Source organism: Glycine max, chromosome 4 (assembly GCF_000004515.6).
Source record: "Glycine max cultivar Williams 82 chromosome 4, Glycine_max_v4.0, whole genome shotgun sequence".
In the NCBI taxonomy this organism is placed as follows: domain Eukaryota; kingdom Viridiplantae; phylum Streptophyta; class Magnoliopsida; order Fabales; family Fabaceae; genus Glycine; species Glycine max.
Genome location: NC_016091.4, coordinates 8,446,481 through 8,473,538, shown reverse-complemented (window position 1 = coordinate 8,473,538; position 27,058 = coordinate 8,446,481). Strand labels below are relative to the sequence as shown.

General features: G+C 34.5%; 3 protein-coding genes and 1 pseudogene across 5 annotated transcripts; 1 reads left to right on the top strand and 3 right to left on the bottom strand.

Annotated features, from left to right (window-relative positions):
- Window positions 1-1,088: 1,088 nt before the first annotated feature.
- Window positions 1,089-10,965, top strand: LOC100805773 (uncharacterized). Of its 3 annotated transcripts, none has more exons than XM_006578220.4 (8): window positions 1,089-1,384; window positions 1,470-1,662; window positions 2,273-2,359; window positions 3,392-3,778; window positions 5,058-5,214; window positions 9,639-9,988; window positions 10,099-10,221; window positions 10,334-10,965. In XM_006578220.4, the coding sequence occupies exons 1-8, from the start codon at window positions 1,320-1,322 to the stop codon at window positions 10,799-10,801; spliced, it is 1,830 nt and encodes a 609-aa protein (XP_006578283.1). In that variant the 5' UTR covers window positions 1,089-1,319; the 3' UTR covers window positions 10,802-10,965. The 3 variants fall into 3 exon arrangements, with proteins under 3 accessions (XP_006578283.1, XP_014630054.1, XP_014630055.1); XM_014774568.3 differs by having other exon boundaries at window positions 1,098-1,384; window positions 2,261-2,359; XM_014774569.3 differs by lacking the exon at window positions 10,099-10,221 and having other exon boundaries at window positions 1,106-1,384; window positions 2,261-2,359.
- A 1,551-nt stretch (window positions 10,966-12,516) lies between these two features.
- On the bottom strand, window positions 12,517-13,502 carry LOC100798145 (uncharacterized). The gene has a single exon (XM_003522719.5). It carries the CDS (start codon window positions 13,358-13,360, stop codon window positions 12,794-12,796), a length of 567 nt encoding a protein of 188 aa, XP_003522767.1. The 5' UTR covers window positions 13,361-13,502; the 3' UTR covers window positions 12,517-12,793.
- A 1,227-nt stretch (window positions 13,503-14,729) lies between these two features.
- Window positions 14,730-18,176, bottom strand: LOC100805236 (protein NETWORKED 2A). The gene is made up of 2 exons (XM_014775052.3): window positions 16,380-18,176; window positions 14,730-15,775 (listed from the first exon to the last, which is right to left on the bottom strand). Exons 1-2 carry the CDS (start codon window positions 18,174-18,176, stop codon window positions 14,756-14,758), a joined length of 2,817 nt encoding a protein of 938 aa, XP_014630538.3. The 3' UTR covers window positions 14,730-14,755.
- Window positions 18,177-19,997: 1,821 nt separating this feature from the next.
- LOC100804700 (uncharacterized) lies at window positions 19,998-26,103 on the bottom strand (annotated as a pseudogene).
- Between the last annotated feature and the right edge of the window lie 955 nt (window positions 26,104-27,058).

Genomic DNA, 27,058 nt, shown 5'->3' with positions numbered 1-27,058 from the left:
TCAAACTTAAGGCTCAATACATTCTTTGTAATCTAACTCATTCATTTCTTGATCAATTTCTACCTTTAGATCTTATTTCCTGAAGGAGAAGAAATTAAGTAATGAAGTTATAATAAAAGTTTTCCTTTTTATAAAAACAAAATGATTATAAAATTGAAAAAACTAAATTATATAACAGTTTTTTAAATAAATAATTCTATTTTAGAAACTTATTTTCTTACTTCTAAAAATTTGTACGATATAAATTAAATTTGAAATTAAAATGAAATAATTGATTGGTTAAAATTAGTCAATAATACATTTAACGAGTAGTATTTTTGAATTTAATTGATTTAATATATTAATGTGTAATTTATTACACAAATAAATTATATTAATCAACGGTATTTTTGTATTTGATTGTTCCAATATATCAATACTTCATATTATATTTGAAATATATATTGATGGAATTTGCCTTTACAGATTATCAAACCAATAGACCAATTAATAATTGGTTTTTTATTTTAACACTTTAACATTATATCAATTTTTTTCTTATCATTAACCATCAAAACGAACCTAACAATAAAAAGCAAAATCGTTGACTCCACTCCGTGAAACCCATCGTGCCACCTCCGACAAAACTCTTATGTGTTGCGCCTCAACTCGTCGCCCTACCTCTAACATAGCAAAAAATTGCCACTGACGCCACTCAATTTCCAACCTTTAATCTTTGCAATAAACATATCCAAATCTAAAATAAAAGAAACCCTATAAAACTTGCCAACAAGCAAATCATCAACCACACAAATCTCAAAATTCACTAAAAAAAGAAATAAAAAGTTAGGGACTGCGAATCTAGATTCAGATTTGGAGTCAAGTTTGAGCAAAGCGAGCATGAACCGATAGCGATAAAAGTAAATTTCCAAAGTAGAAATTTTAACTTATATTATATTAACAAATAAGTATAGTAAAAATAGATGAAACAAAATTGTGATAAAAACAAAAATAAATTAATATTTTTAATGGGACTTGCTATTATTCTTCTACAAATAAATAAAAAAACAAGACAATAATTAAGACTAACGATTTTGTATTATTGTTTTGTCTTTATTCTATTCTACCTTTTAATTTCTCTGTTTTTCATTACACATGATGATTCCAGTCATCTCTATAAGTAATCAATCAGTTGACGCCGTCTCAATCTCCTTTTCTGGCTACACACTTTCTTCAACGGTAAATCCCTCTCTGCACTTCGTCTCTGTTAGGGATTAATCATTATTTTCCGCGCACCAAACAGCCAAAGTCAATTTTCTTCTCTCTTCTAAGACACACCAATGCCAGAGAAGAAGAACAAGAAAGTTTCTTTCACCGAAGAAGATGCTGTTACGCTCATGCAGAGGTATTTTTTTTTTGTTTTATTATTATTGTTATTATTTTATATATAAATTTGTGTTGGGGCTTCAAAGATTTGGGATTTTGCGCAGGTACGACGCAACTACGGTGTTCACTTTACTTCAGGAAGTGGCGCATTACCCTCACCCCAAGATTGATTGGTGCGAGTTGGTGAAGAAAAGCGCGACTGAGATTTCTAACGCCAGAGAATATCAAATGCTATGGCGGCACTTGGCGTATCGCCATTCTTTGCCTGAAATTTTCGAAGATGGGGATGAACCTTTGGTCTGTGTAACACTTACCTTATGAAATCTCTTTGTTATGCTAATTTTTTATTAGGTGAAACAGTGCCAAGATGGGGATGCTTTTGATTTATTTCATTAAGCTCTCTAAGATAATTCATGAAAATAGCTTAGAGCTTGTAAGAAAACGATTTAACAGTCTTTCCTCTTTGATTATACAAACAAAGGGCTTACACAATAAATATTTAGGAAATGGTCATGGTTTTACATGTTTGCGACACGTGTCCAAGCACATTTAGTCAATATTTAAAAACATAAAAATTAAGGTTCTGGCTGAAATTTCAATGCATAAATATTAGCGTTTGTTCCCTTTAGGATCAAAATTTACACACGTTTAATCTGTTACTGATAATGAATAAACAGTAAAATATTTAACGATTATAGTTGAGTTTGTCAATGACATGAAGATTCACTTCTTGCAGAAAATAAAGAATTTGTCAATATTCTATATATCATTTTAGTCTTAACAACCTTTACTCTACAAATTGCTATCTCAGATTAGTTTTGCACAATCTACTGTATTGCATTTTTTTTCACTGGATTCTTGGACTAACATTGTATATCTTCATACTTATTTGGAGCCTCATTTCCAGGATGATGATAGTGACCTAGAGTGTGAGCTAGAAGCATTTCCCCCTGTAAGTGTGGAATGTGCATCAGAGGCTGCTGCATGTGTGAAGGTAAATATGCTTGCCTTAATTATTACACATTCTATCTCAATATATCATGCCTTAGATAGTTATATGATTATCTTTTGATTAGACTCAGCAATAACAAAAGTCTTATGCCATTGGGTGAGGATATGATTAAATTCATTCAAATTAAATAGTATTTGTGGCAGAGTTTTCTAATTTTTGTCTATCTATAAAAAATGTCTTTTATAGAGTCAAAAGTTTAAATTTTAGTAATTTGTTTCTGATGGCGGGGAGCTTTATAATTGCAGTAACAAAAAGAATTTTTTTTTTGGTATAAAAAGTTTAGGTGAGTTGGGTCCAAGGGCTCACCATGGTCAGGACAGGCCTCAAGATTCAATGAGGGCTTCCAAAAGTATTTAAATTATCCACCAATGAAGTCTTCACATCAGCAGTGAGAATCGAACCCACATCCTTGTGGGATATAAGTCTGTTCTTTACCAACTGGACCAACCTTTGTTGTCTACAAAGAATTCTGTCAGATTAACATATGATTGCTAGTTGGCTTGCCTTTACTTGACAACTATAAAGCTAGTCATGCTGTATGGTTGTGAATGTTAGGCACTTAAGTTCTGACGAGCAAAAAAATAAGTGTAGTGAAAGTGAGAATGAATATTCAGAAAGAAAAGATGGTATTTGGAATGCAACGTATATGAGAGGAAGTTGATGTAGCACCTATAAACAGATGATAGAAACTCGCTAAAGGTGGTTAGGTCACTGAGAAGACTAGTGGAGTCTCCATTGAGAAAACTAGAGCTAGTTAAAGATTGTTTTATTAAATTGAGTTGGGGAAGACCTAAGAACGCATTAGAAGAAACCAATATAAAACACCTTTATAAATTTTATTGAAAATTTGGTATTTGGTAGAACTCATTGATGTTGATTGATCCAAGTAGATGATCCCATGCAGTTAGGAATAATTGAGTTCTCTTTACAGTTTCAATGTTTAAACTTTCTATTGTGTTATTTCTTATTATTCAATTTTGACCAACCTGTTATTGGGAACTGTTTATTCATCAGGTAATGATTGCTTCTCGTACACTGAGTGAATCTGCCCCTAGTAGCTCAACAATAGAGGCTCCATTGACTATAAATGTTCCAGTTTGCCATTCATCTAGAACTCCTATTGAAAATTCACAGCCCTCTAATTTGATGCAAGGGACAAGCATTATTTTTCCAGTTACCGTTCAGAGACAGACACTGCCAACTATATCATCGACAGATGGTATAGAAACCAAGGGAATAGTTGGTGGTAACATGGCTTCCAAAAGAAAAAGAAAGGCATGGTCAGAAGAAGAGGACATGCAGCTACGAGCTGCTGTTCAAAGATGGGGTGAAGGGAATTGGGCAACCATGGCAAAAGGAGACGACTTTCCTATTAAGAGAAGTGCTACACAGTTGGCTCAGGTGGTTTTCAAATCCTAAAAATTTATAAATTACATTGTGTTATCAACTTGTATTATATATTTCCTCAGTGTATTTATGTGAAAATTTTGTTGGTAGTCCACTTAAGGCAATATGTTTATCATAATCTGTTTTGAACTTTTGATTAATAGTTAGAAGATTTTTCAAATGGTCATGTCCATCGAGGGAGTAAGAAGTGTATGAAAGAAAAGAAAGCATGGGTTTAAATTCTTTAAAATCACGTTCTCCTTTATTTTAAAACCAGTAACTTTATTTTCCATTATCTCACTTTTTATAGTTTGTTTTTAGTGTTAGCTTGCTTGGTGGTCATAGCTCTAGACAGCACCCTTTGGTAATTCTAAAGGATGAAGCGTGATGATTCTGGCCTTCTGATCATATAATCCATCTCAGTTAGTTAGTCCTAGACCTTGTATATCCCCAAGATTCATTATACATATGTCATCCATTACATTTGGACACCAACATGATTTTCCCTGAAACTCAAAAACAGATAAGTTAAAATTATTGTTTGATCCCTAAGGTTTTTAGTCATGTGCTTATTCCTTGTAATGAGTTGTTTGGAAGTTCATTCTCTTTTAGATGGACACTTTTAAAGCAGTCAATTTTTGGTCTAACATAGCAGATCGATACCCATTAACTATAATATTGGAGAGGATACTTTAGCTTGATTGTGCAGCTGTTGAGTTTGGGCCTGTTGAAAACTGACCATTTTTGGTGTACAACTGTACATTGTGGGTTAAGTGTGTCATCCCTTCCTCCCTTGATTCTAAAAGGGTGAAGGGAAAATTCTCAATGGAAAGACAAAAGTGTATTATTGCACACACATGGTGTCATCTTTCTGTGGTTATGTTAGATTGCTATATAAGATTGATGGCACTGGGTATATTTTTATTTGTTGTCATTTAGTCAGGTAAGATGACTGGCTATCGCCCAGTTTTCCCGGGTTCAAATCCTAACAATGAAATTTTTTATGTCCAACACTTTCAAGAACTTCTCGTGTGTGACAGTTCAATGAATGAATCTTTGTATCCTTGTGAATACATATTTTTGTGTACTGATTACTCTGTGAATATTAACGTCATTCGATAAATTTGCAGAGGTGGACCATCTTACAATGTAGCCTTGTGAATACATATTTTCTTGTACTGATGCTTTGTGAATATTTGTGTAATTTAATAACTGTTTACTGTACCATTTTACCTTTATTGTTATTTACTTTTTATTTTACATATTCTCATGGGTTATCTACAAATACTTGCAGAGGTGGAGCATTTTACGAAAGAAAGATGGTTGTACAAATACAGGAACCATAACCAGCACACAGTATACTACTGCTGAACAGCTGGCAACTCGACACTCTTTATCTTTAGCCCTTGATATGCCATTCAAAAAGTTAACTGCTCCTGGAATGACTGATGGTAATTTTCTTTGGAACTTTTTCTATTTTATTTTGATTTATCTTTATTAGTCAAATTCCAGGATTTGCCACACTTGTCCATTGATTTTGTCCCTTTTTTCCACGGATTTTCGTCACCCTTGTTTGGATGTGAGAAGTAGGGAGGAAAGAAATTGGAGAGAAAAGAAAAGCTAAGTAGAGAATGGGTAGATATTTTAGGTTTGCATTAAGAGAATAAGAAATAAAAATGGTTGAGTTCTTATTCTCCGCTTACATGGTTGGATAGAAAAGAAAGAAGAAAAAAAAAATACTTTTATTAAATAACATTTTTACCTTTATTTTAAAATAAAATCAAAATGAGGGTATTTTGGTCATTACATCAAAATTCTCCCCTCTTACCTTTTTCTTCGATATATGGAGATCTATTTCTTTGCAGTTCCCACAGCATTTTCTTTGTTTCTCTTGAATCTCTTCATCTTTTCACTGTTCCAAATGAGAACATTTTCTTGAAGTGTGTTCTCTTCCCAACTCAATTCTCTCTCCTAAATTATTGGTTCCATACAAAGTGTAAGTCCTGAACTATCAACTGAGTCTGTGGGTTCTATGAGCTATGCTTCTCAATTGTTAAAATAGGAGAAAACAAAGGGATAATGAACTGGAAACTGTGTTATGAGTACACAACAGATGTGTGCTTATATAGGTTAATTACATTAATTACACATAAATAGAGGATATTTGTTTCCTCTAAATCAAAGATTATGTTCCTATAAACTGCAATTATTAATAGAATCAGAATAATAATTTTGATTTTCAACACTCCCCTTCAAGCTAAAACTTACTAAGCTTTAGCTTGTTACAAGAAAATAATTTATTCCCAACAAATAAATAAAAACATAAAAATTGAGCTCCACCAAAAAAATAGTTTGAAAAGCAACTTAGGGATGTTGGAGAAAGTTGCTAGAAAAAATATCTTGGTCTGTTCTCTTGAAACCACATTGGGAAGCTTCAAACCAATAATGTTGGAGATCCAAATTATTTAAACTTCAAACTAATGCATTTGGGACATAGTCAGGACTAGTGCATCTTGGACAAAGACAGTGGCCAGTGCATTGGGGACAAAGACAAGGGCCAGAGCATCTAGGACAATGACGGGGCCAATGCAGTAGGCAAAGACAGGGCCAATGGAAGTCATTGTTGAGAGAGATAGGACCCAAAGACTCAAACCGAACAATACTTAAAAAAAGTGCATAAAATAAGGCCCGGAACATGAAACAATCTTGGAATTGCCTGAATTTGACTGGGCTATGTGCACCTCGGTCTGACGAGCCTGTCGTCGAAGACGGCAACTGGTGGCCGGGGAATAGGGGCTGTTTGGTGTGTCAAGAACACACATGCGGGAGCGGCTGTGTTCACTTTGGGGACGCATTTGGTGCAGATGAAAAGATCAGGGGAAGGCACAGCTCTGGGTATTGGCTGACCCAATACTCGCTGGAAAAATGGCTGGCGAATGGTGGCTGCCAAAAAACTACTGACAGCCGGCAGCAGAGGTCGGAAAAGTCACTGGAAAAGTTGAAAAAATTGCCAGAAAAGGTGCGGCGAGCATAGTAATCTCTCTATACCATCAATGCTACTTTTCTTCTACCATCTCTCAATACTATCAAATAATTTTTGTTAGGTCTGTTAATATCTGTTAGTTGTTACTTGTTAATATTAGTGAGAGTTAGTTGTTGATATATGTTAGTTTGTTGGGCTGAGATAGAGAGGAATTAAGGCAGATTGTCTACGAATAAGGTTGAAAGAGAGATTATCTTGTTGTTTGTAAGAGTAGTGGGGCCTTTGGGCATTAAGACATATAGACCCTCAAAGTTCTGCCAGTTAGGCATTATATTTGGGAGAAATCCCTTGTTCTTTCTAATAAGATACTAAGTTTCTATCAACTGGTATTTCGATCTTGGAGCTGTGGGTACTGAGTTTTTGAAAATGATTCCGACATTTGATGGAAAAGAGGCCTATTTTTGGTTTGGGCAATATTTTGAAGCCATTAGAGCATATGAGGAAGAGAAGCTATCAGAGGCAGTGAAGGCTCTAAGAGGTGATGCTCTCAACTGGTGGCTAACATGGAGATGGCACAACCTGAGTGCAGCCTAGTGGATATTTGACCAGCCAGTAGCATGGGAAGACAAGAAATGTAACCGAAGATGATGAATCTTGGATGGAAGAAAACATAACAAAATAAGATGAAGGTTTGAAGAGAACATAGCCATTTTGCCCTGTTGCTCAAGGGCAAGAAACAAATATAAGAAAGCCACAAGAATTGGGAGAAACCCAACAACATCCTGGACAAAGAATCAGAAAACAGAACTAAAAACGAAATTCTTGATATCAAGAATCATGGTGGCTGAGATGACAAAGATGGGTCTTTTTGGGGTTGCGAAGAGGAGGTTAAAATTGAGGGAAACCCTATGTTTGATAGGGAGGCAGAAAGCATGGAACATCATGGAGGAAAAGAACATACCATTGTGAACCACAACCATCAACAAATCTAGAGATCAAGAACCATGATCCAGGTGGTGGAGAAAGAAGCAATAGTGAGGAAACAAAAGAAACAGAGAACAACAACCATTTTGATAATGGCAGGGACAAAAAAATTGATCAATTGAGGGAGAAGAGATGTGACTCTGCAGAGAAAGAGGCGACTGAGAATAAGAGAAGCACTGATTTGAATATGGAGGAGGAAGAAACTGATTGGCCAATAACAGAGAGAGAATGAAGGGAAAACAGAGGGCAATACGAGGGACACCATTGATGACCACCCTTTTGAGTTGCGAGATGGAGAAGCAAACTCAGCTTCATCCAGGTAATAAAATGGAAATGAGGATTGAGAAGGAAACCAATTCTGTGGGTGGAATGAAGGAGGAACACAAAATGTTTGCTGTCCAAGCAAGATTGTCACCCCATCACGACTACTGGACCCACTAGATTCGGTTTCTCCCAGGTGTGCAGACCAAGCTCAGCTTAATATTTATGGGACTACAGTAGTGGGTTGACCCAGAAGGATTTGTTCTGTAGTAGTGGAATTTGGCTTGATCATTATGTTGCTAGCAACTGAAACCTCAGTGAGACTTTTTCAGCCACTATAAGTTATTCACCTTGAGGACAAGGTGAACCGGGGTGTGGGGGGAGTATTGTATTGTTAGGTCTGTTAATATTAGTGAGAGTTAGTTAATTGTTGATATCTGTTAGTTTGTTGGGCTTAGATAGAAGAATTGAGGCAGATTGTTTATAAATAAGAGGGGTTGTTGAGATTTGAGAGAGAGAGAATTTGTCATTTGTGAGTATTAGGGTATATATGTAAATAATCAGTTATTCAAATGGAATTAGTTAGTTAGTGAATCTGTTAACCTGGGTTCAAGCTCTGTTGAAGGAGTTGGATGTTCCTTTTTCTACTCCAATTCTGCTCTATGATAATCAAAGTGCTGTTGCTATAGCACATAATCCAGTCTTCCACTCTCAGACTAAGCATATGTAAATTGATGTTTTCTTTGTTCGTGAACAAGTGCTGTCCAAGCAACTGTGTATCACATTCCTGCTCTGGATCAATGGGCAGATGTACTGACCAAGCCGCTTTCTCCTAATCGCTTTGAGTTTCTTAGGGGTGAACTCAATGTGGAGGATTTCACTTGTAGAAATCCTCCCCCTTGAGTTTGAGGGGGGAAATTAGGGTATATATGTAAATAATCAGTTATTCAACTGGAATCAGTTAGTTAGTGAATCTGTTAGGTTGGTTGGTCTAGATACTAAATGTTAACAACTGCTAACAGTCAGTTACAGCTGTACTAAGAGCCTATATAAGCTCAATCTGTAACTCTTTCTCATTTTTGAGCAATGAATAAACATTAGCCTTCTTTTTGTCTCTCTAAATTCTCTCACTCTCAGAAACTCTAATAGTGAGAGTTGAGGCCTTGGGGCATTGAGATGTACAGAACCCCGAAGTTTTGTAAGTTAGGTATTGTTTTATGGAGAATTCCCTTATTCTTTCTAATAAGATACCAAGTGTCTATCACTTTTCCATTATAATGTGTGTTCTCTTGCTCAAGATTATTAATTTATCATATATATTTTGTGATGGGTTTTATTTGTTTATTTATTTATAATTTATTTTATGACTTTTAAATTTTGATATTGATAATGAATTGTCTGATTATTCAGTTTGTTTGATTGCTAGTTAGAGAATTGTATTATTGAGAGACAAAAGTGCAAGATGGTATGCTCATGAATCTTTTAGAAAATGTTTTATAGCTGCCTGTTGTAGTAAGGTTATTACTTCAATTATATGTAAAACTCATGAACCTTCTAGAAAATTCATTATTCATTGTTCATTGTTCTAGTAATGTTATTTCAATCATATGAAAGGCATTTGAATAACTTCTATTTAAATGGTTGCAGTTAAGCCATCCACATCAGTTAAAAATCAAGCGCAGATTAGAAATACTACAGAGAAGGTATCCAGTAGTTTAGTACCACCTCAACAGCCATCTCAACAAGCTTTGTTGGGATCCTCTGATTTGCATGCAAAATCCAAATTAGCAGATGAAAAACCAGTCTTGAAGGGTAATCTAATTTCAGATCATGTGGTAAAATCTGCCACAGCAACTTTGGGGACACGAGTTGATCCCCTTTCAAATACTATATCACAAATTAAAGTTGCTCAAGTAAAAAATGCTACAGATACCAAGCCAGCAGTTAGCTCTTTGACAAAACCATCCATTTCTACCAATTTGCCTTCTGACCCAAAGGTTCATTCAAATATAACTTATGTATCTCTTGCATTGCGCACTAGTTCGATAAAATCTGCTTCACCTAAAATGGAAAATTCACTAACTATTTTTTTTTATTTTGTCAACAGAACAAACATGTTACCTCTTTGGCTGATAAAGGTGCTCAAGTAAAACATGCCGTGGATACTAAGCCTGCTGTTAGCTCTTTGATAAAGCCATCCATTTCTACCAATTTGCCTTCTGACCCAAAGGTTCATTCAAATATAACCTATGTATCTCTTGCATTGTGCTCAAGTTCAAGAAAAGCTGCTTCAGCTGAAATGGAAAATTCACTCACTGTTTTTGTTTATATTGTCTCAACAGAACAAACATGTTACCCCTTTGGCTGATAAAGTTCCATTGAAGCAAGTTGTTAATCCCACAAAAGAGTTAAAAGTTTCTGATCCCAGCACCACACCAAAAGAGAAGGTACAAGAAAATGAGCCTCCTAAAGTTACCACTGGAAGCCAGGTTGATAGCAGCCTAGAGAAGGGGAGATTTGAAAAAGGTCTAGAGACGAGCACACCTCTTGTTAAAATTAGTTGTGGTGAGGAAGTTTCAAAAGATAAAGCAAATCCAGTAGTAGTGTGTGAAGAGCAAGGAAGTGTTAAGAAGGCCACTGAGAATAACAACATTGACAAGGGGAGTCAAAATTTAGATCATGACAAGAAGATAGATTCTATTAATCAAAGTTCAAATGATCAAAACGCGAATGATAAACATGTAAATTTGCCAGTACAAGATGAACTCAGCCTAAGTGCCAAGGTAGTAAAAAGTGATGGGGAATGTTGAGTGATTAGTTTGTGAAGATGAGTAGATTATTTTATTGAATTCTAACTTAAAGTTTGGATGAAATTTTACGTTATTTTAGGAATTTGTAGCACATTAATGTGTTGTAATATTTTCTTAAATTCTTCTTTAGTGGTAAATATATTTTGATGACTTGCAAATTTCTATAAGATGAGTAGTGAAATGGTTTATACACAATGATTTTTCAGCATTTCTTTAAAGGTTTGCGAAATAATATTTGCACTAATACAATGGAAATAAAACTTTCTAATTCTAAAAAATTGGTAAATAATTGTATATTGATATTTAAATATTTTTTGTTGGAAATTTCCCAAGAACACCTGGTAGTTCTTTTTTGCAGAGGTGTTCAAAATCAAAATAAATCGTTTGTAAACCCTCCAATGATCCAAAATAACCTAAAATTGCATATTTTTTATGGTTTATTTTGGTTTTTGGATTATGTTATAATAAATTGAATAAATCACATATTATAATTATATTGATTTTTATTATGATAATTAATAACATGTATTAAATAATTTATTACTTTTCATTTGTTTTATAATCAAGATGTATAATTTATTTTCATATGTTAAAAAATATATATTAATATTGTTAAAAAAAGTATTAAATATCAAGTAATACACAAATTATTATGTTACAAAAAGAATTGGTAATATTATTTTATATTAATGTTAAATAGAAGTGAAGATAATAATTTTTAACTAAAATATGTTAAACAAAATTTAATAAAAATAAAATATATTTTTAAAATTACATAACATATATAATAATTATATAAGTTGAGCTGATAACTTTAAATTATGATAATAGATAAAAAAGAAACTGCATAACTGAATTAAACCAAACGGTAAAAGATTGGTTTAATTTTATTTAAATTTGATGTTATAATTAAACTGAATCAAACTGAACTATATCTTTATTTTATATTTGACTATAAAATTTAACCGGACACAGTAAACACCCTTAAATTTATGTACATTTCTCACCTAATTTTAAAAATATTATGTAGCAACGTATTTTTTTGACACTATGCCCACCACTTAGTAAAAAGGAGAATGCTCAATTTCTTTTTTTGAAAATGAAAAACTTAGAATGATGAGTTATTTTTAAAATTAAACTTCAAATTTAATATGTAAGGGTGGATTACTGTAAAAAGTTAATTATATCTATGAACATATGCTATCCATTAATTTGTAGTTTCTTTAAGGTTCATCTTTCATGGATAGAATTTTATTTGTCCGAGTTTTCAACAAATTATCTATAACATATTTATTAAACATCACTTAGAGTGCTTGCTCTTCCGGGTAGAATATTTGTCTAAAAATTCATGATTCTGATTTCATTCTCTTTACCAAGCCACTAAGCCAGTCTGAGAGATGACAAGCTTATCAACCCTCCTTGCCATTTCTGTCATAGTGAGGTAGTTGCCTCAATCTTGCTCAAGCCTTTCCATAATCCTCTCTCTCCACATAGTAATAATTCTCATTTATATCTTCTCTCTATGTTTTTTTTAATTCTGTTCAATCTTCATCCAACACTTATATACTTTGAATGCATGCATGCAAAAATACTGCACAAATACTTATCTAACACAGAAACACACGTTTTATAAATTGGTCCGCAATTTAAAACCCTGCCTAAGTGAAGGTAGATACATAAGTTTAGTTCAGAAGAAAGTCATAAAGGGACCTTGAATTTCAATTTCTTAGTGTGTTTGTTTTTCTATTGAAGTGTATTTTGAAGGAGAAATAACAATTTGTTGCTTCTCACAAAATAGTACATCAGAACACGTGCCAACGGATTGAAATGCTAAAACAAGCGCACCCTCTCAATCTCAAACAAGTATGAGTAGTATCATATCATACCCAAAAAGCAACATTCCTTTCAACAGTAATAATTTACAATATATTAGCCAAAGATAGAAGCACGTTCAGCTCCACACGCAATAACTGGTAGTTGAAAGTCATTTCTTTATTTGTTAGTTGAAGAATCAGTTTGGGGCCAAACGCTGATCTTCTCCTTCTCATACTTAACAAAGACAGCTCCAACCGCAGCCACGAAATATATCTGAATCAGAATAATAGCCGGCGTGTGGTAGTTAATGACACCCTTCCCCGTCGCGAGCTCCACCAGCACCAGCGCCGCCAGACCTAGAATCGCAATGCGACCGTTCAATCGCTCGCTGTACTGGCTGAACCCGAGCTCCACCTTCACGCCGCCGGAAACCGGTTCCTTCAGCGGCACCGGCGGCAGGTACATGCCCGACCCGGATCCGGAGGTTCCTTTCTTTGATTTTTTGTTCTTTCGGAGCTCCGCCTTCTTACCGGTGCCGCTGCGGTACCGGAGGCGGAGCTGGTTGATGCGGTCGTCGAAGGCGTCGTCGGAAGGGTCCGGTTCGGGCTGGGATGGGTCCGAACCGGAGAGTGGGGTTTCGGGCTCGGTGGCTCGGATGGTGAAGGGCCTGCGAGGGTTGGGTTTGGAAGAAGAAAGAGGGAATGGGAGCGAGAGTTTCACAGATGGTGAAGCTAACATCGCCATTTTCTTCTTTCTTTCTGTGTGTCTGTTTCGGATAACTTATTCTTTTTTTATTTTTTATTTTGTATGGTGCGATTCTCGCTTCACTTCCGAACCATAAAATCAATGCTAAATTATGTTTTTAAAATGGGTATATGATCATTTTCTTTCATGAATATATGACAAATTTATTTCTTAAAGATCAAATTTAAATTTTAGTCCTCAAAAGTAAAAAAAATGTAACAAATTCAATCATTTATTAACTTTTATCGGTTATCGTTAATCAAAGAGTCCGCATGAGACGGAGGGACAAAAATATTACAAAAATGATTATTAACATGACTACTAAATAGATTGGAGCAAAATGTCACTAACTTTAAATAGCACCAAAATGTTCGTAAGTTTTCATTTGACTAATTTTTTAGACCCTAACTTTCCTTTCATTTAAGGATAAATTATAATTTAATCAGTACCATTTTCGTTATTAAATGCGCAAAACGTTGACAAATTCATCTTCAAAAGATGAAAATTCAAATTTTAGTTTTCGAAAGTGAAAAAAATGCGACAAATTCATCTATCTATTAACTTCTCATTACCGTTAATAAAAGAGCGAGCCTACGTGGCACAAAGAAATAAAATGTTACAACCAACATGGTTGTTGAATATATTGGACCAAGATGTTAGTAAATTCCCATAGGACCAAGATTTTAGTAAATTTCCATTGGACCAAAATGTTAGGAAGTTTTCATTGGACTAATTTGTTAATCCTAAATTTTGTTTCATTTAAGGATGAGATATAATTTAATCATCATCTCCTCTTTCTTTTTTATCGTTACAAACATAACATTACAATAAACACTTAAAAAAAATAAACATAAGTTACAACAAACATAATAATAAGTTTAATATTTATCAATAAACATAATAATAAGTTTAATATTTATCAATAAACATAATCTATTTGTTGCTGTTTATTTATTAGAAATTTCAGTTTAATCTTTCTTTATTTATTTTTTGGTAATATCCCTTAAACTAAACATAAGTGACAGATAAATAACATATTAACCTTGTTCATACGGAATTGTTCCAGCTTAATATCCAATAAGGATACTAGTAGTTTATACTAAAAAAAGATAGATAGCATATTAACAACGTGACTTGGATCATAATGAAGTGATGCAATTTTCTTTTTTCTAATATTATGCATATTTGATGGATTGGTTGAAATCTTGAGAGAATCTTTAAATTTCCGTGTAAGTATATATACACACAACGCAAATGCTGATCACGTACCACAAAGGTTTATATCTCAAAATGGTTTGTACGAGAAAACTTCAAAATCTAACCAAACTAACCTTCAAAAAACACTATACAGGATGTAGAGTTGCCCAAATACTCAAATAGAAGATGAAGGTGTGTCTATATAGGGGCATCTTCAGCCGCTGCTAGATTCCTGTGTTGTCTCTTTGTTGGAGTTACACATGAGAGGAACGATTGCTTTTGCTTCTTTAACTTGATTCCAAACAGAAAAGACTTCAAGGGTATTCTAGAACTACTTGTGGAGTGTTTCATATGGTCATGATTGTTAACTCCAATTTCTTGACTCAGTTCTTCTAGCATCTTCTCAACTTGGCCCTTCAGTTCCTTCACAAAACTGACACATCCTTGCAGTTCACTAGAAACCTTGTTGCTCTCCTGTTTCATGTTGAGAACCTCACCTTGAAACTTTGCAGCCTGATACCCACTTAGTTTTGCCATGTTATTTGATGCAGGGTTTGGATTGGCTGTTCTTGCTATTTCATCTTGTAAGGTGCACAATGATGGATGCCTACCTTGCAACTCTTCATGCAACACTTCACTGTGTTCCAGCCATAGTGATAAATCAGTTCTTATCTCCCTTAGGTGTCTAAATATTGGTTTTATCTCAGATTGTATAGAACTTGAGTTCTCTTGAAACATGTTATCCCTTATTCTTTTAAGCTCAAATTTTAAGTCCTCTATAGAACTTTGAAACTTTTGAACCTGGTGCACTGAGGTGCTAAACCTCAACCAGAACTCCAAGTTCTCCTCAAGCAAATCATCAATGTTGGAACGAAATTTCTTTTCCAAGGTTGAAAGTGAGTGGCTCTTATCAAGCTGGTTTGGTCTCACCTTCACTAATATGCCAATCCTTCCTTTGTTTTCAACATATTGTTGGTGTTTCCCTGCATAAGAAGTACTAACTGCAATTGCATCTGTATTTGAAGATGGATTTTCAGGGTCCTGAGGGTCGGTTCCTTGAGCTGCAGTTCCAAGAAGTGCTTCTTGTGGTGTGTATTTATAATCTGTAACAGGGGTGCAAGGACTTTCATCTGGATTTGTTTCCGAACAGGTCAGCTTCTGTTGTAAAATGTTTATCTCTTGATCTTTAGTTTCAACAGTATCCTTCAATTCCCTCACCTGCAAGTGTAGATCTACATTCTGAGGACTGGAGGTAATGTAGTGCCTAGTATACAACTTCTAAATGTAAAAAATTGACCTTAACCATTATAGATACAATTTTCTTAACTTGGTATGAAACAAGTGAAACTTATAATTAGTTTATTGACTAAAGTCCTATTACGAAAATAAGTGAAACTTTTTTCTGGTTTGTTCACTTTAACAAGATTAGGGCCATTAGGAAAATGCTAATAAATATTCTTAGGAAGGACACTTGCTGCTACCAATTACAAAATGAAAAAAAATATTAAATGAGAAGTTAAGCTTTTAGAATCCTAATGTATTTAATGTTGTACTTGTCATTTTTTTAGCAGGACCCATAAAATTGTACTTTTAGGCTTTTAGCAGATTTTTGTTGTGAAATTATGTATTACTCAATGTGATGAGTTATTTTGTATAATGATTGTTAAAAGTATATCCATATATCAATTTTGTTAAAATTATTGTTCTTGCAATTTGGCCTTACATTGTTAACAATGAAGTTCATCACAAACTGAATTTTTTATCTAATTATGCATTAATTTTATTGGCTCACAGTAAAGTATATAGATTGATTTCTGTGTACCTGAAGTGCCAATTGAAAAATGCTGTCCTGGTTTTTCTTCACCACATCATTGAGCTCGTCCTTTACATCCTCGTAGTTCTTTAAAACTGATGTGAATTCCTTCAGAATCTTTTCTCTGTCATCAAATCCACTTGCAATCATCTGACTCCTGTTGGATTGATTTTCTTCCTCACCAGTCTCCTGATCAAGTGATTCAGTGTCAAGATTACTCCTTGCCTCAGACAAATCATCCTTATTCTGCAGCATTTGCTCTGGAATCTCTTCAGTCCTAAAATCAACATTTTCTTTCGAATTGGACTTGTTATCTTCATTTTCAACATCACTAAGATTTACACTACAATCTTCCTTTTCTTCCTTTGTTGTCTCAATATCCTTCATGGTTTCTGTGTTGTCACCTGGTTTTTCAGACTCCTCTTTCAGTTCTCCATCATGTGCACTTTTGTTTTTGTGAAGTTGCAAGTTCTCCCCCTCCTCATCTAGCTTCACATCATTCAATTTTCCTGAAAGATGTTTAAGATCACAACTAGCTTCAGTAAACTGTGTCTGGAGGCTGTTGTCTTGCCTTTTGACACTTTGATTGAGAGTTTTAACTCTCTTCAACTCCTCCTCCACTTCTTCCAGCTTCTTTTTGGTTCCTTCTGAATCTTCTATCAACACTTCTTTGTCCTCTTCCAAGCTCAATAATTTTTTTTGAAGTTCATCTGCTTCTGATCTCAGTCTCTTTACCAAGCCAGTCTGAGAAGAGACTGTGGTTTCAAGGGTAACGACCTTATTTACAAGCTCATCAATCTTCTCTGCCATTTCTGTCATAGTGAGGGAGCTAACTGAATCTCCCTCAAGCTTTTCCTTAATTGTGTCTTGCAACCGCCCCACATCATGTTCATAGATTTCTTCTTCCAAGCTAGACATGTCTTCTTCCTCAATGCTTTTTGGTTCTGTTACTTGGTCTTGTTGACTCTTATGTTTAGAAATGAATAGGTCTCTAAGGGTTTCAAACTTGCTGTGAGCTTCCTTAACCATTTGGTATGATTCTTTAGCCTCTTCAGATGATTGTGCCTGTGCCTCTTGCAACTTAGCCAGGGTCTCTTTGCATGACTTCAGAGCTGTTGCAGCCATCAGAGCTCGTGCATCGTTATCTTCTATGAATGTATTAATTCCAAACTCATCTTGCAAGCTGCAAACCCTTTTCTGCATTTGTGTAATCTGGTCTTCAATTTCCCAGTGCTTTTCATAGGAATTTTCATACAAGCTCCTTACAAACTCTTTCTCAGTCTGTAGTGCCAAAATTTCTTTCTGAAGCTTGTCAACTTCTGCTAGTGCTTCAGCCTTACTCAGACCTGAACTAGGACTTGTGGGAGGGGATTTTGCAGGGCTAGAAACCCTCCTAAGTGGACCCTTCCTAGAAAGCAACATTGATGGACTTCTAAAGTCCTTATTTGGGAAATTTGGAGCTTTAGGAATGCCTGGTTTTGGTGTTTGATTGTTGGGATCTTGAGATGATGAATTTGTTCCAGGGAAACTTTCTTCAGCATCATCCTCATCAATTCTATAATGGACTTGTTCTGGGAAAACAATGGCAATAGTGTGGTTGGCGCTTTGGAGCTCCTTTGATAGAAGATCATATCTCTCTGCTAATGCTCTATATGAGCGAAAGACTTCTTCCACATAACCTACCAGCTGTGGCCTCTTCCTGTAGTACATTTCTGCCCTTTGGGAAAATGACTCTCCTTCATTATGAATGATGTTGAGGGTTTCAGCCATCACATCTTCCATATCTGTTAAAATTTTTGTTTGCATGTCATTGACAATGAGTTATTTTTTCAACCCTGATTTATTATTATTCAGCTGGAAACTTTATGCTATAAGAAAAGTGGGCTGGAGTTGTGAACTAAACGAAACCGGTAGAACTACAATATACCATTATCTGGTTTTCAGGTCATTGTAATGTTATCTTTTGTTCTGCATTACAATCATTTTGCTTTTCTAAACTTGTCAGAAAATGGTGAATAAATAAAAAAAGGGCAAGTATTTATATCTATATGGAAGGGAATACATCATGTTTAAGCAAGCATACTTCCCTTCCATCTTAGGACAAATCAAGAAATTTTCATCATTTCTAAATAATTAAGTGTTTGTGAAATCAAGAGAAAATGAAAATGTCAATCATTCTAAATTTGCCTGTGAATTGAGGCCTACTATTTAGTTGAAATTAATGGCAAAATAATAAAGCGTTCTGATGGAATTAATGATAGATAATAGAAAACTAAGAGAGAAAAGTATCAAGCTATATATATACTAAGAGAAATATATACCTCGGAGACTTTGTTCTAGCCATTTGGATTGCTTTGTCCTGATGTGGCTTGCCCACCACCATGAATATGCATTGGTTGCTGCCCTTCCCAACATTTTGTGTGTAACAATCAAACACATTCAACCCATTGAGGTAAGACCTTGATGATGAAGATAAATGAAATCAACAAGGTGGTACAGAGATGAAACAAATTAAGGCACACAAAATGTCTGATTATAATAGATGTAATTTTATTAATGATCTTGGTGGTTGAAAGCTTGGGCAAAAGAGAAACAAATGTTGTCGAAAATTCCTTCTTATGGGAAGACATGAAGAGGAGGATACTTCTCCACAATCATTGGTGTATAATGATTAGGATTTTTGAAGAGCAAATTTTTTGGAGGGCTTTGTTAGAATATTTTCCCAACTCACGGTGTTTGAAGTGCGGTACTATAATCTTTTAGGGAGAAAAATATATTTTTAAATTAAAAAATAATATAATTCAAATATTTTTTTCAAAAGAGTGGATTATCAAAAAAAATATTTTATAGAAAAAATTGATTGAAAAAATCAGTATTAAAAAAATTTGAATTGTACATTTTGTCAAAAATTTTGGTCGATATATAATTTTCTCTACTCTCTAAAAGGTACTTTTAGAATTTTTTGTAAATAATGTTATATTTTCTTATAATAAATGATGAATAAGTCCGAATAGGATGGGTGAAACCCAATGACTAATTCCTCCATCTTAACAACTATAGGAAATTGGATTGTACTAAACGGACTATGTATGGACACATTGGTGAATTGTGTGAGTAATATTAATTTTAAGTATAATTTTAAAAGTATAAAATAAAATTATTTAAGAAAAACATTTAAATTATTATAAAAGAGTAAGCGTAATTAATTTGTGAGAAAATTTAAGAACATATCAGTATATTACAAAAAAAATATTTAACCCTACTTTTAAATAGAAGATAGAATGCAACCACGTTATACATATTTTACTTTTAATTGATACCCAAATTTGAGTACAAGGTTTAACATACAATACATGATATGATACAACCAAACCAATTTCACATGAACATAAGTATTTACATCAAACTATCAAAGAATTGCAAGCTCACTCCATTCAAGATGCATTCATCCATATCACTTTCTTCTCTTTCCAATGTTTTGATTAATTTTCAACAGTTGAGGTGGAATAGCAGCTGTACACCATTCTCAATCTAAAACAGTGGTAAAGCATCATAACTACCTTATTATTGACCACACCTACTCCTCATAACTATTGAGGCTGTTCTATACTGCAGAAACATCACTAATCAGGTGTGTCGTCGATGAGAAGAGATCCAATTTTCTACATATTTCTTGCTCTCTTCAGAAAACAAAAGAAGCATAAACATTAACTTTAGCCACCCAAGGAAAAATGAACTAAAAAAAGAGAAAAACTATGACAAAGAAATGACCAAAAATCATCACACAGGAGCCAGCCGGTTCTATCATCCACCAAATTAATTAAAACTAAATGGAAACTACAAGGCGCAAGCCAGAATTTGGAAACATGATGTTGGAAAAGAACAATTGTCTTGTAAACAATATAACTATATCAGTATATTGTAACACCCATGGTGATCTTTGCATCATCTCATCTATGAAGTTGGCTAAAGTTATAGTCTATACATCGTTTTAATTTAAAAACAGTTCGACGTTTAACTCAGATGTAAGACAACTAGTTTCTTAAGTTCCCCCACCCAATTTTTAAACGCTAAACATGAAACAAAAACTCTACTATGCTGAAATTTTCACTAGTTGATTCCAATTTTTATCTGCCATATGTTAACACACATATAAAGATAAGTACTGAGTAGTATAGTGTATAGAAGTCGTAGCATTGTATTGGATCAAACCCAGATCCGTTTTAGTGTACGAATTTGTTGATTCCATCTACTGGTTCATGAGTATTGTGCTGAAGCTAGCATGGGCTGCATGGCCCTGGCAGAATAATATGCCCAGACTCTTCCAAATAGTAAAGTTTCTTTTGAAATTATAATTTGTAGGCAAGAAAACTTAGGACCAGGCCGGATTAAGGTATGAAAAGGTTCTGAATCAACAACCGATCATCCCCATAAGTATCATTTTCTTCCATTGGATCTTAATACTGTCTGAATCTGAAAATCACATGCTTTACAAATCATTATGTGAATACCTGTGTTGATAATTAAAAGGCGGAAGTGCTTGGCAAATCTTCATACATTCTAAACCTAATTGTAATTCAAGTCTGAACTATTGAATTCAATATTTTAAATTTTACAGTAACACAAACAGCAAACTCTCATGCATGTTAACAAAACTGCTCTTAGCTTCTTACCATCTGAATAACTATTTGGAAAGTATCCAAAGTTTCTCAGTGAGTTGCTTTTAAATATCCTTCTCCACCATGGCTCCATGGTTGCATCCATAACAGGGAACAAGCACAGCAAAATTGTTATCCTCTTCATCAGTTTCAACATCATCATCACTTGAAAATCCAGTTCCATGAGGCTCCAACCAGCCAATACCAATCAGAATCATTAGATTCAGAACCAGAAACACATCCTCCATCAGAAGAAACTATAACAACATCATGTTCTCTATCTATTGTTTGGAATTTTTAATAAACCTTATAAAATACCAAATGAGCACCAAAACACATTATGTCAAGAAGTTTTACGGAATACCTGGATTCATAGAGAGCTTAATCAACACGCAGCAGAATCTGATAATAGTCACGAACAATTGGTTTAATGACTTTCTTTAATCAAATCACCTTCTTTCTTATGGGACCTTCATTTTCTCTTCGGATAGAGAGAGGGTTTTTGTTCATTAAGCCCATATTAATTTTTTGGCGGTCTAATTTGCAAAAACAGCTCATTGGAAAGCAATAGTCATGTTTCTAATCCTCCAATTTACCAACAAAAGAACTTTACCATTTGATCCCCCAACCCCTTATCCCTTTATTGACAAAAAAAATTTATAATAAAAAAACACAGAAGGGTTTTATCATGAATTCATTGATTTTTTTTTTACTTATTATCAACCCTTTTGAGGCATGGATCGAGGATAGTTTTTTTACTTCACAAAAAGGCATGTTGGATTATTCACCTATAGAACCTCCTCAGGGAATATAAGGTTTTCATGAGGCTGATCTTGAGCTGCCATCCATGCACGAATACCTTCGTTTAAGAGAATATTATTGATGTAGAAAGTCTCAAATTCAGGATCTTCCGCTGCGCGGATTTCTTGAGAAACGAAGTCATAGGCACGTAGGTTCAGGGCCAAATCGACTACCCCAAGAGCACTCATCCATAAACCAGTTACTGGTACAAATAACATAAAGACATGTAACCAACGTTTATTGGAAAAAGCAACCCCAAAGATTTGGGACCAAAAGCGATTAGCAGTAACCATTGAATAAGTTTCTTCAGCTTGGGTTGAGTTAAAAGCACGGAATGTATTTGCGCCATCACCATCTTCAAATAAAGTATTTTCTACGGTGGCACCATGAATAACGCATAGTAGTGTCGTGCCCAATACACCAGCAACTCCCATCATATGAAATGGATTTGAACCAATAATTAATATAAATATTATAATATAATATGTAGTTCATATTAATTAATTAGAAATTATAAAATTCCTAACATCTATTTCTTGCTTGCCATACCACTTGTGCTTCACCCTTTTTGAAGAGGAAGGCACGTTTTGTTGGTTAATTTGAAAAATTGAGATGATACTGGATAAATCTGAAGTCGTGTATAACACTTTCAGATTGAATCAAATTTCGGGGTTCAACCAAAATTGTTCAATCGGATAAAATCAGAAGATTATAATTCAAGAGTTTTGTTTTGGTCTTGTATGTTTTGTCACACCGTTATGCTTTCTGAACCAGAATGATTATTTATGATCAAAGAAAAGGTGGTTTTTGGCGGTTGATGAAAGCTATTTCTTTTTAAAAACTGCCGTTGATGGAAGTTTTAGTAACTTCCATGTAACTTCCAAAATTTTCCTAAACTGAACATCTCGTTATTACATTAAAATAAGCGTGCACTCTTATTTTAACATAATAAAGAGATCAATTACACTAAAATGTCCAACAAACCTCCCCCATTTTAGTGTAATTACCGATCAAATCACCAAAGTCATAACATACAACAAACTACTGCATAGATGAAATATCACGACTATTGAATTTCATCTTAGCAAATTACACGTTTCAAATATTCGAATATCAGGGTGTCACTAAGGATTGAACCCTTTCTATTCATAATGAATACATGAAGATAATTTGCACAATAGTTTATAATATTACTCTTGCTCGACACTAATTTACTAGCCTGTGTCCCTATCCTTCATAAGCATATCAAAGCCAAGTCCCAGCTTCTTGAAGCGGCTAAACTTCATGCTTATATAGGTAGTCCTTTTCTTTCTTGCACCTGCAAATGCAATTTTTTCAAAAGAACCATTGAGAAGTTATACTTCAACTTCCTTAACTTACAGAACCGAACACATACCTTTTGGTATACTTTCGATGATGTGTTCCAATCTCTACATGTTAAGCTTTCCACATTGAATTCAGCACCTAATGTCATATTAGATGGGAATTGGGTATCTTAACATAAGAGATTTCAGATGGACTTTAATCATAATCCCACAGTCGACCTTTTCACGAGATCTCTACTTAACCCTTTGGTTAAATGATCGGCCAAATTATGCTGAGTTCTCACAGCCCTACATCCCCAAATTTTGAGATAACTCAAATTTGGTGTCTTTTTGTGCCAAAGTTCATATGGGGTAACCTTATTCCTTTTGTTAGGAATTCGGTTCAACAAGTAACAGGCTGTCAACATAGCCTTACCCCAAAATCCTTCACTTAAACCCGAATAGGATAACATGGAATTCACCATTTCTTTCAAGGTTCTATTCTTCCTTTTGGCTACACCATTCTGTTGTGGTGTATAGGGAGCTGTAGTTTGATGTATTATTCCAGTAGATTGAAAATAAACCGGATCATAATACTCACCTCCCCTATCCGTACGAAGAGTTTTGATTAGCCCATTTTGATGAAGTTCTACCTCTTTCTTATAAATTTTAAATTTATCAAGAGCTTCATCTTTTGTATTTAATAAATATACATAACAATACCTTGATGCATCATCAATAAAAGTAACAAGATATTTTTTATGACCTAATGATGGAGTAGCATGCAAATCACACAAATCACTATGAATAAGGTCTGAGACTTTAGTCTCACTTTTAACATCCTTAAAAGGTTTCCTAGTGGTCTTGATCAACATGCAAGTTTTGCATTTTTCAATGTTCATATCAAAAGGAGGAATCATACTTGTTTTTGACATATCTTATAATCTTTTGTAATGAACATGTCCTAATCTAGCATGCCAAATTTCTGATTTTGTCATATTAATTATAGAACTACACGAGGCCATACAAACATATTCTTGAACAAAAGGAACATCAATGTTTAATTTAAACATTCCATTACAACGATAACCAAATCCAACAAACGAACCATGTCTTGACAAGATGTACTTGTCACTTTCAAGTACTTGCTTGAAACCACAATTATTTAAAACCATACCAGACAATAAGTTCTTACGAATACCAGGTACAAATAAGACATTATCCAAATACAAACTTTTTCTGAAAGTAAAAACTAAATTCACACAACCTAATCCTAGGATTGGTTCAGTTGCAACATTGCCCATCTTCACAATAGAGCCATCATCGATTGGTCTAAATTCCTTGAACCAACGACGATCTTTGCACACATGGCTTGTTGCTCCCGAATCAAACCACCAAGCAACGTCATCATCCTGCACATAGAATGCATCAGATATTAGTGATACATAATTTGAATTCGTATTCGAATTAAAATTATTCACTACAATCTGACCTTGTTGCTTTTCAGGATCATTAGACCCACTTGGACCAGCCTTGTTCTTTCCTTTGAACACCCGACAATCCCTCTTTAAATGACCAGGTTTCCCACACTTCCAACATGACAATTTTGTCTGTTTGTTTGGACCTTTGTTCTTACTTCCTTGAAATTTGCGTTTGTTACCTTTAGCATTATAATTTTGCTTAACTGTTCCACTTTCCTCTACCATATTAACGGAAGAGGAACCTGCTACGTTTTTATCATTGACTTTGTCAATTTCCTGAGCCCTCAGCGACTCCTCAATCATGAAATGACTACCGAGTTGAACCAGAGTCAACTCTTCCTTCCTATGTTTCAAGGTATGCTTGAAGTCTTTCCAAGAAGAAGACAGTTTATCAATTATAGATGAAACTGCAATGGATTCATCCATTTTCAAATCATGTTGAGTAAACTGACCCAAAATCCGCAGCAGTTCATTATATTGTTCCATAACAGGCCTTGAATCAATCATTTTGTAATTAAAGAAATTACTAACTAAGAATTTGTTACTTGAAGCATCTTCTGCCATATACTTGGATTCAAGAGAGTCCCATAATTCCTTAGCAGACTCAACATTTTGATAAATATCAAAGAGAGAGTCAGACATACCGTTCAGAATGTGTCCACGACAAATGTAATCGTCGTTCTCCCATTTCGAACGCTTCCTTGTTTGATCCAGAGTTTCGTCTTCCATAAACACCGACATCGGTGTACTCAGCACATACACCACCTTCAATGTTGTCAAGAGAAAGTGCATCTTCTTCTGCCATCTTCTGAAATCCTGCCCTTCAAACTTGTCCAACTTCGCAAACTTGCTTGTCATCTTCGAACTATCGTTCGTCATCTCGAAAAATTTGATTCAATCTTTTGTTGGTTAATTTGAAAAATCGAGATGATACTGGATAAATCTGAAGTCGTGTATAACACTTTCAGATTGAATCAAATTTCGGGGTTCAACCAAAATTGTTCAATCGGATAAAATCAGAAGATTATAATTCAAGAGTTTTGTTTTGGTCTTGTATGTTTTATCACACCGTTATACTTTCTGAACCAGAATGATTATTTATGATCAAAGAAAAGGTGGTTTTTGGCGGTTGATGGAAGTTATTTCTTTTTAAAAAACTGCCGTTGATGGAAGTTTTAGTAACTTCCATGTAACTTCCAACCGTTGATGGAAGTTTTAGTAACTTCCATGTAACTTTCAAAATTTGCCTAAACCGAACATCTCGTTATTACATTAAAATAAGCGTGCACTCTTATTTTAACATAATAAAGAGATCAATTACACTAAAATGTCCAACACGTTTGCCTATGACAAATGAAAATCTAAAACCATCCAATTCCCACATAACAGAATCAGCCGAAGAATTTATGGTAGACCCATTTGAGATTCTTGGCTCTTGATGTTTCCCATTCCACAACCACCATGAGTGATGGGAAAAAGCCACATCCATTCTCATGTAGTGTCGAAGACAAAGCTTGAAAGAGGGAGGGAAAAAGATATTAACAGAATCTATCTTCACGAGGGCAGAGAAAAAAGTACAAGCTCTTTTAGCATTCAAAATCACAAAATATTAGAGTTACTTGGATTTCAAGCAGAAAAACAAAGAGTTTATTGTGTTATAATTAGGATGCGTGGGTTTGTTCTTCAGGGGGTCTTGTGTACACGCCAAAGCATAGATTGATTCACAGGTCATAGCCAACAACACAAACTTTTAAAAGAAACATCTCTCCTGAAATTTGTATATGCATTGAACATAGACACCCATTTTCACACAATCTAGAATCTAGAGGAATAAACGCAAGTTGGTACAAAATTGGCGTAATGGTAGATTCAAAGCAGAAAACCAATTCTACAATCGCGAACCTTCAACAACATAATACTTACTGCTGTTATGCATAAATAAACCGATTCCTCCTCTTAATAAAAATAATAACAACAAATTTTTTCAAGAGAATCGGATCCAATCCTATCCATACAGTGTTTGATATGGTTGGTCAACCGAAGCAATGACTTGAAGTAAAAGAAACTGAAAAGGTGAACGACAAAGCCTGGATTCCTGCCTTGTTTTGAAAAATGGAATTTTGGATGAGAATTGGAAGCTGCATTTTAATAAGGCAGATGATTGGTACCTTTTAAAACCCATAAAGTTTGCTTTTTAAAGGGTTGCTATAACCAAAGAATCCTACTGGAAATCCTAGTTTTCATCTCACGTGAATATATAACATGACCTTCATGGCAAGACAGAGAGGGAGGGCACGACTATAATATCAATATCGTATTTTCAATTTGTACAAGACTTTCGGATTGTTAGGTATTGCTGGTGCACCCAACAATTAACATGAAAAGACAAAAATATCCCTTTTTATTTTTAAAAATATTTTTGTGTACCCAACTCATTCAGGTTG

What these genes read in the sequence shown, in the direction of transcription:
- LOC100798145 (XM_003522719.5), bottom strand. Translation starts at nt 13,360, where the DNA reads ATGGCGATGTTAGCTTCACCATCTGTGAAACTCTCGCTCCCATTCCCT.
- LOC100805773 (XM_014774568.3), top strand. Translation starts at nt 1,320, where the DNA reads ATGCCAGAGAAGAAGAACAAGAAAGTTTCTTTCACCGAAGAAGATGCT. An exon ending in GCTGTTACGCTCATGCAGAG is followed by an intron (nt 1,385 to 1,469) that starts GTATTTTTTTTT and finishes GATTTTGCGCAG; the next exon opens with GTACGACGCAACTACGGTGT. An exon ending in AAGATGGGGATGAACCTTTG is followed by an intron (nt 1,663 to 2,260) that starts GTCTGTGTAACA and finishes ACTTATTTGGAG; the next exon opens with CCTCATTTCCAGGATGATGA.
- LOC100805236 (XM_014775052.3), bottom strand. Translation starts at nt 18,176, where the DNA reads ATGCAAACAAAAATTTTAACAGATATGGAAGATGTGATGGCTGAAACC. An exon ending in TTTTTCAATTGGCACTTCAG is followed by an intron (nt 15,776 to 16,379) that starts GTACACAGAAAT and finishes CTACACTTGCAG; the next exon opens with GTGAGGGAATTGAAGGATAC.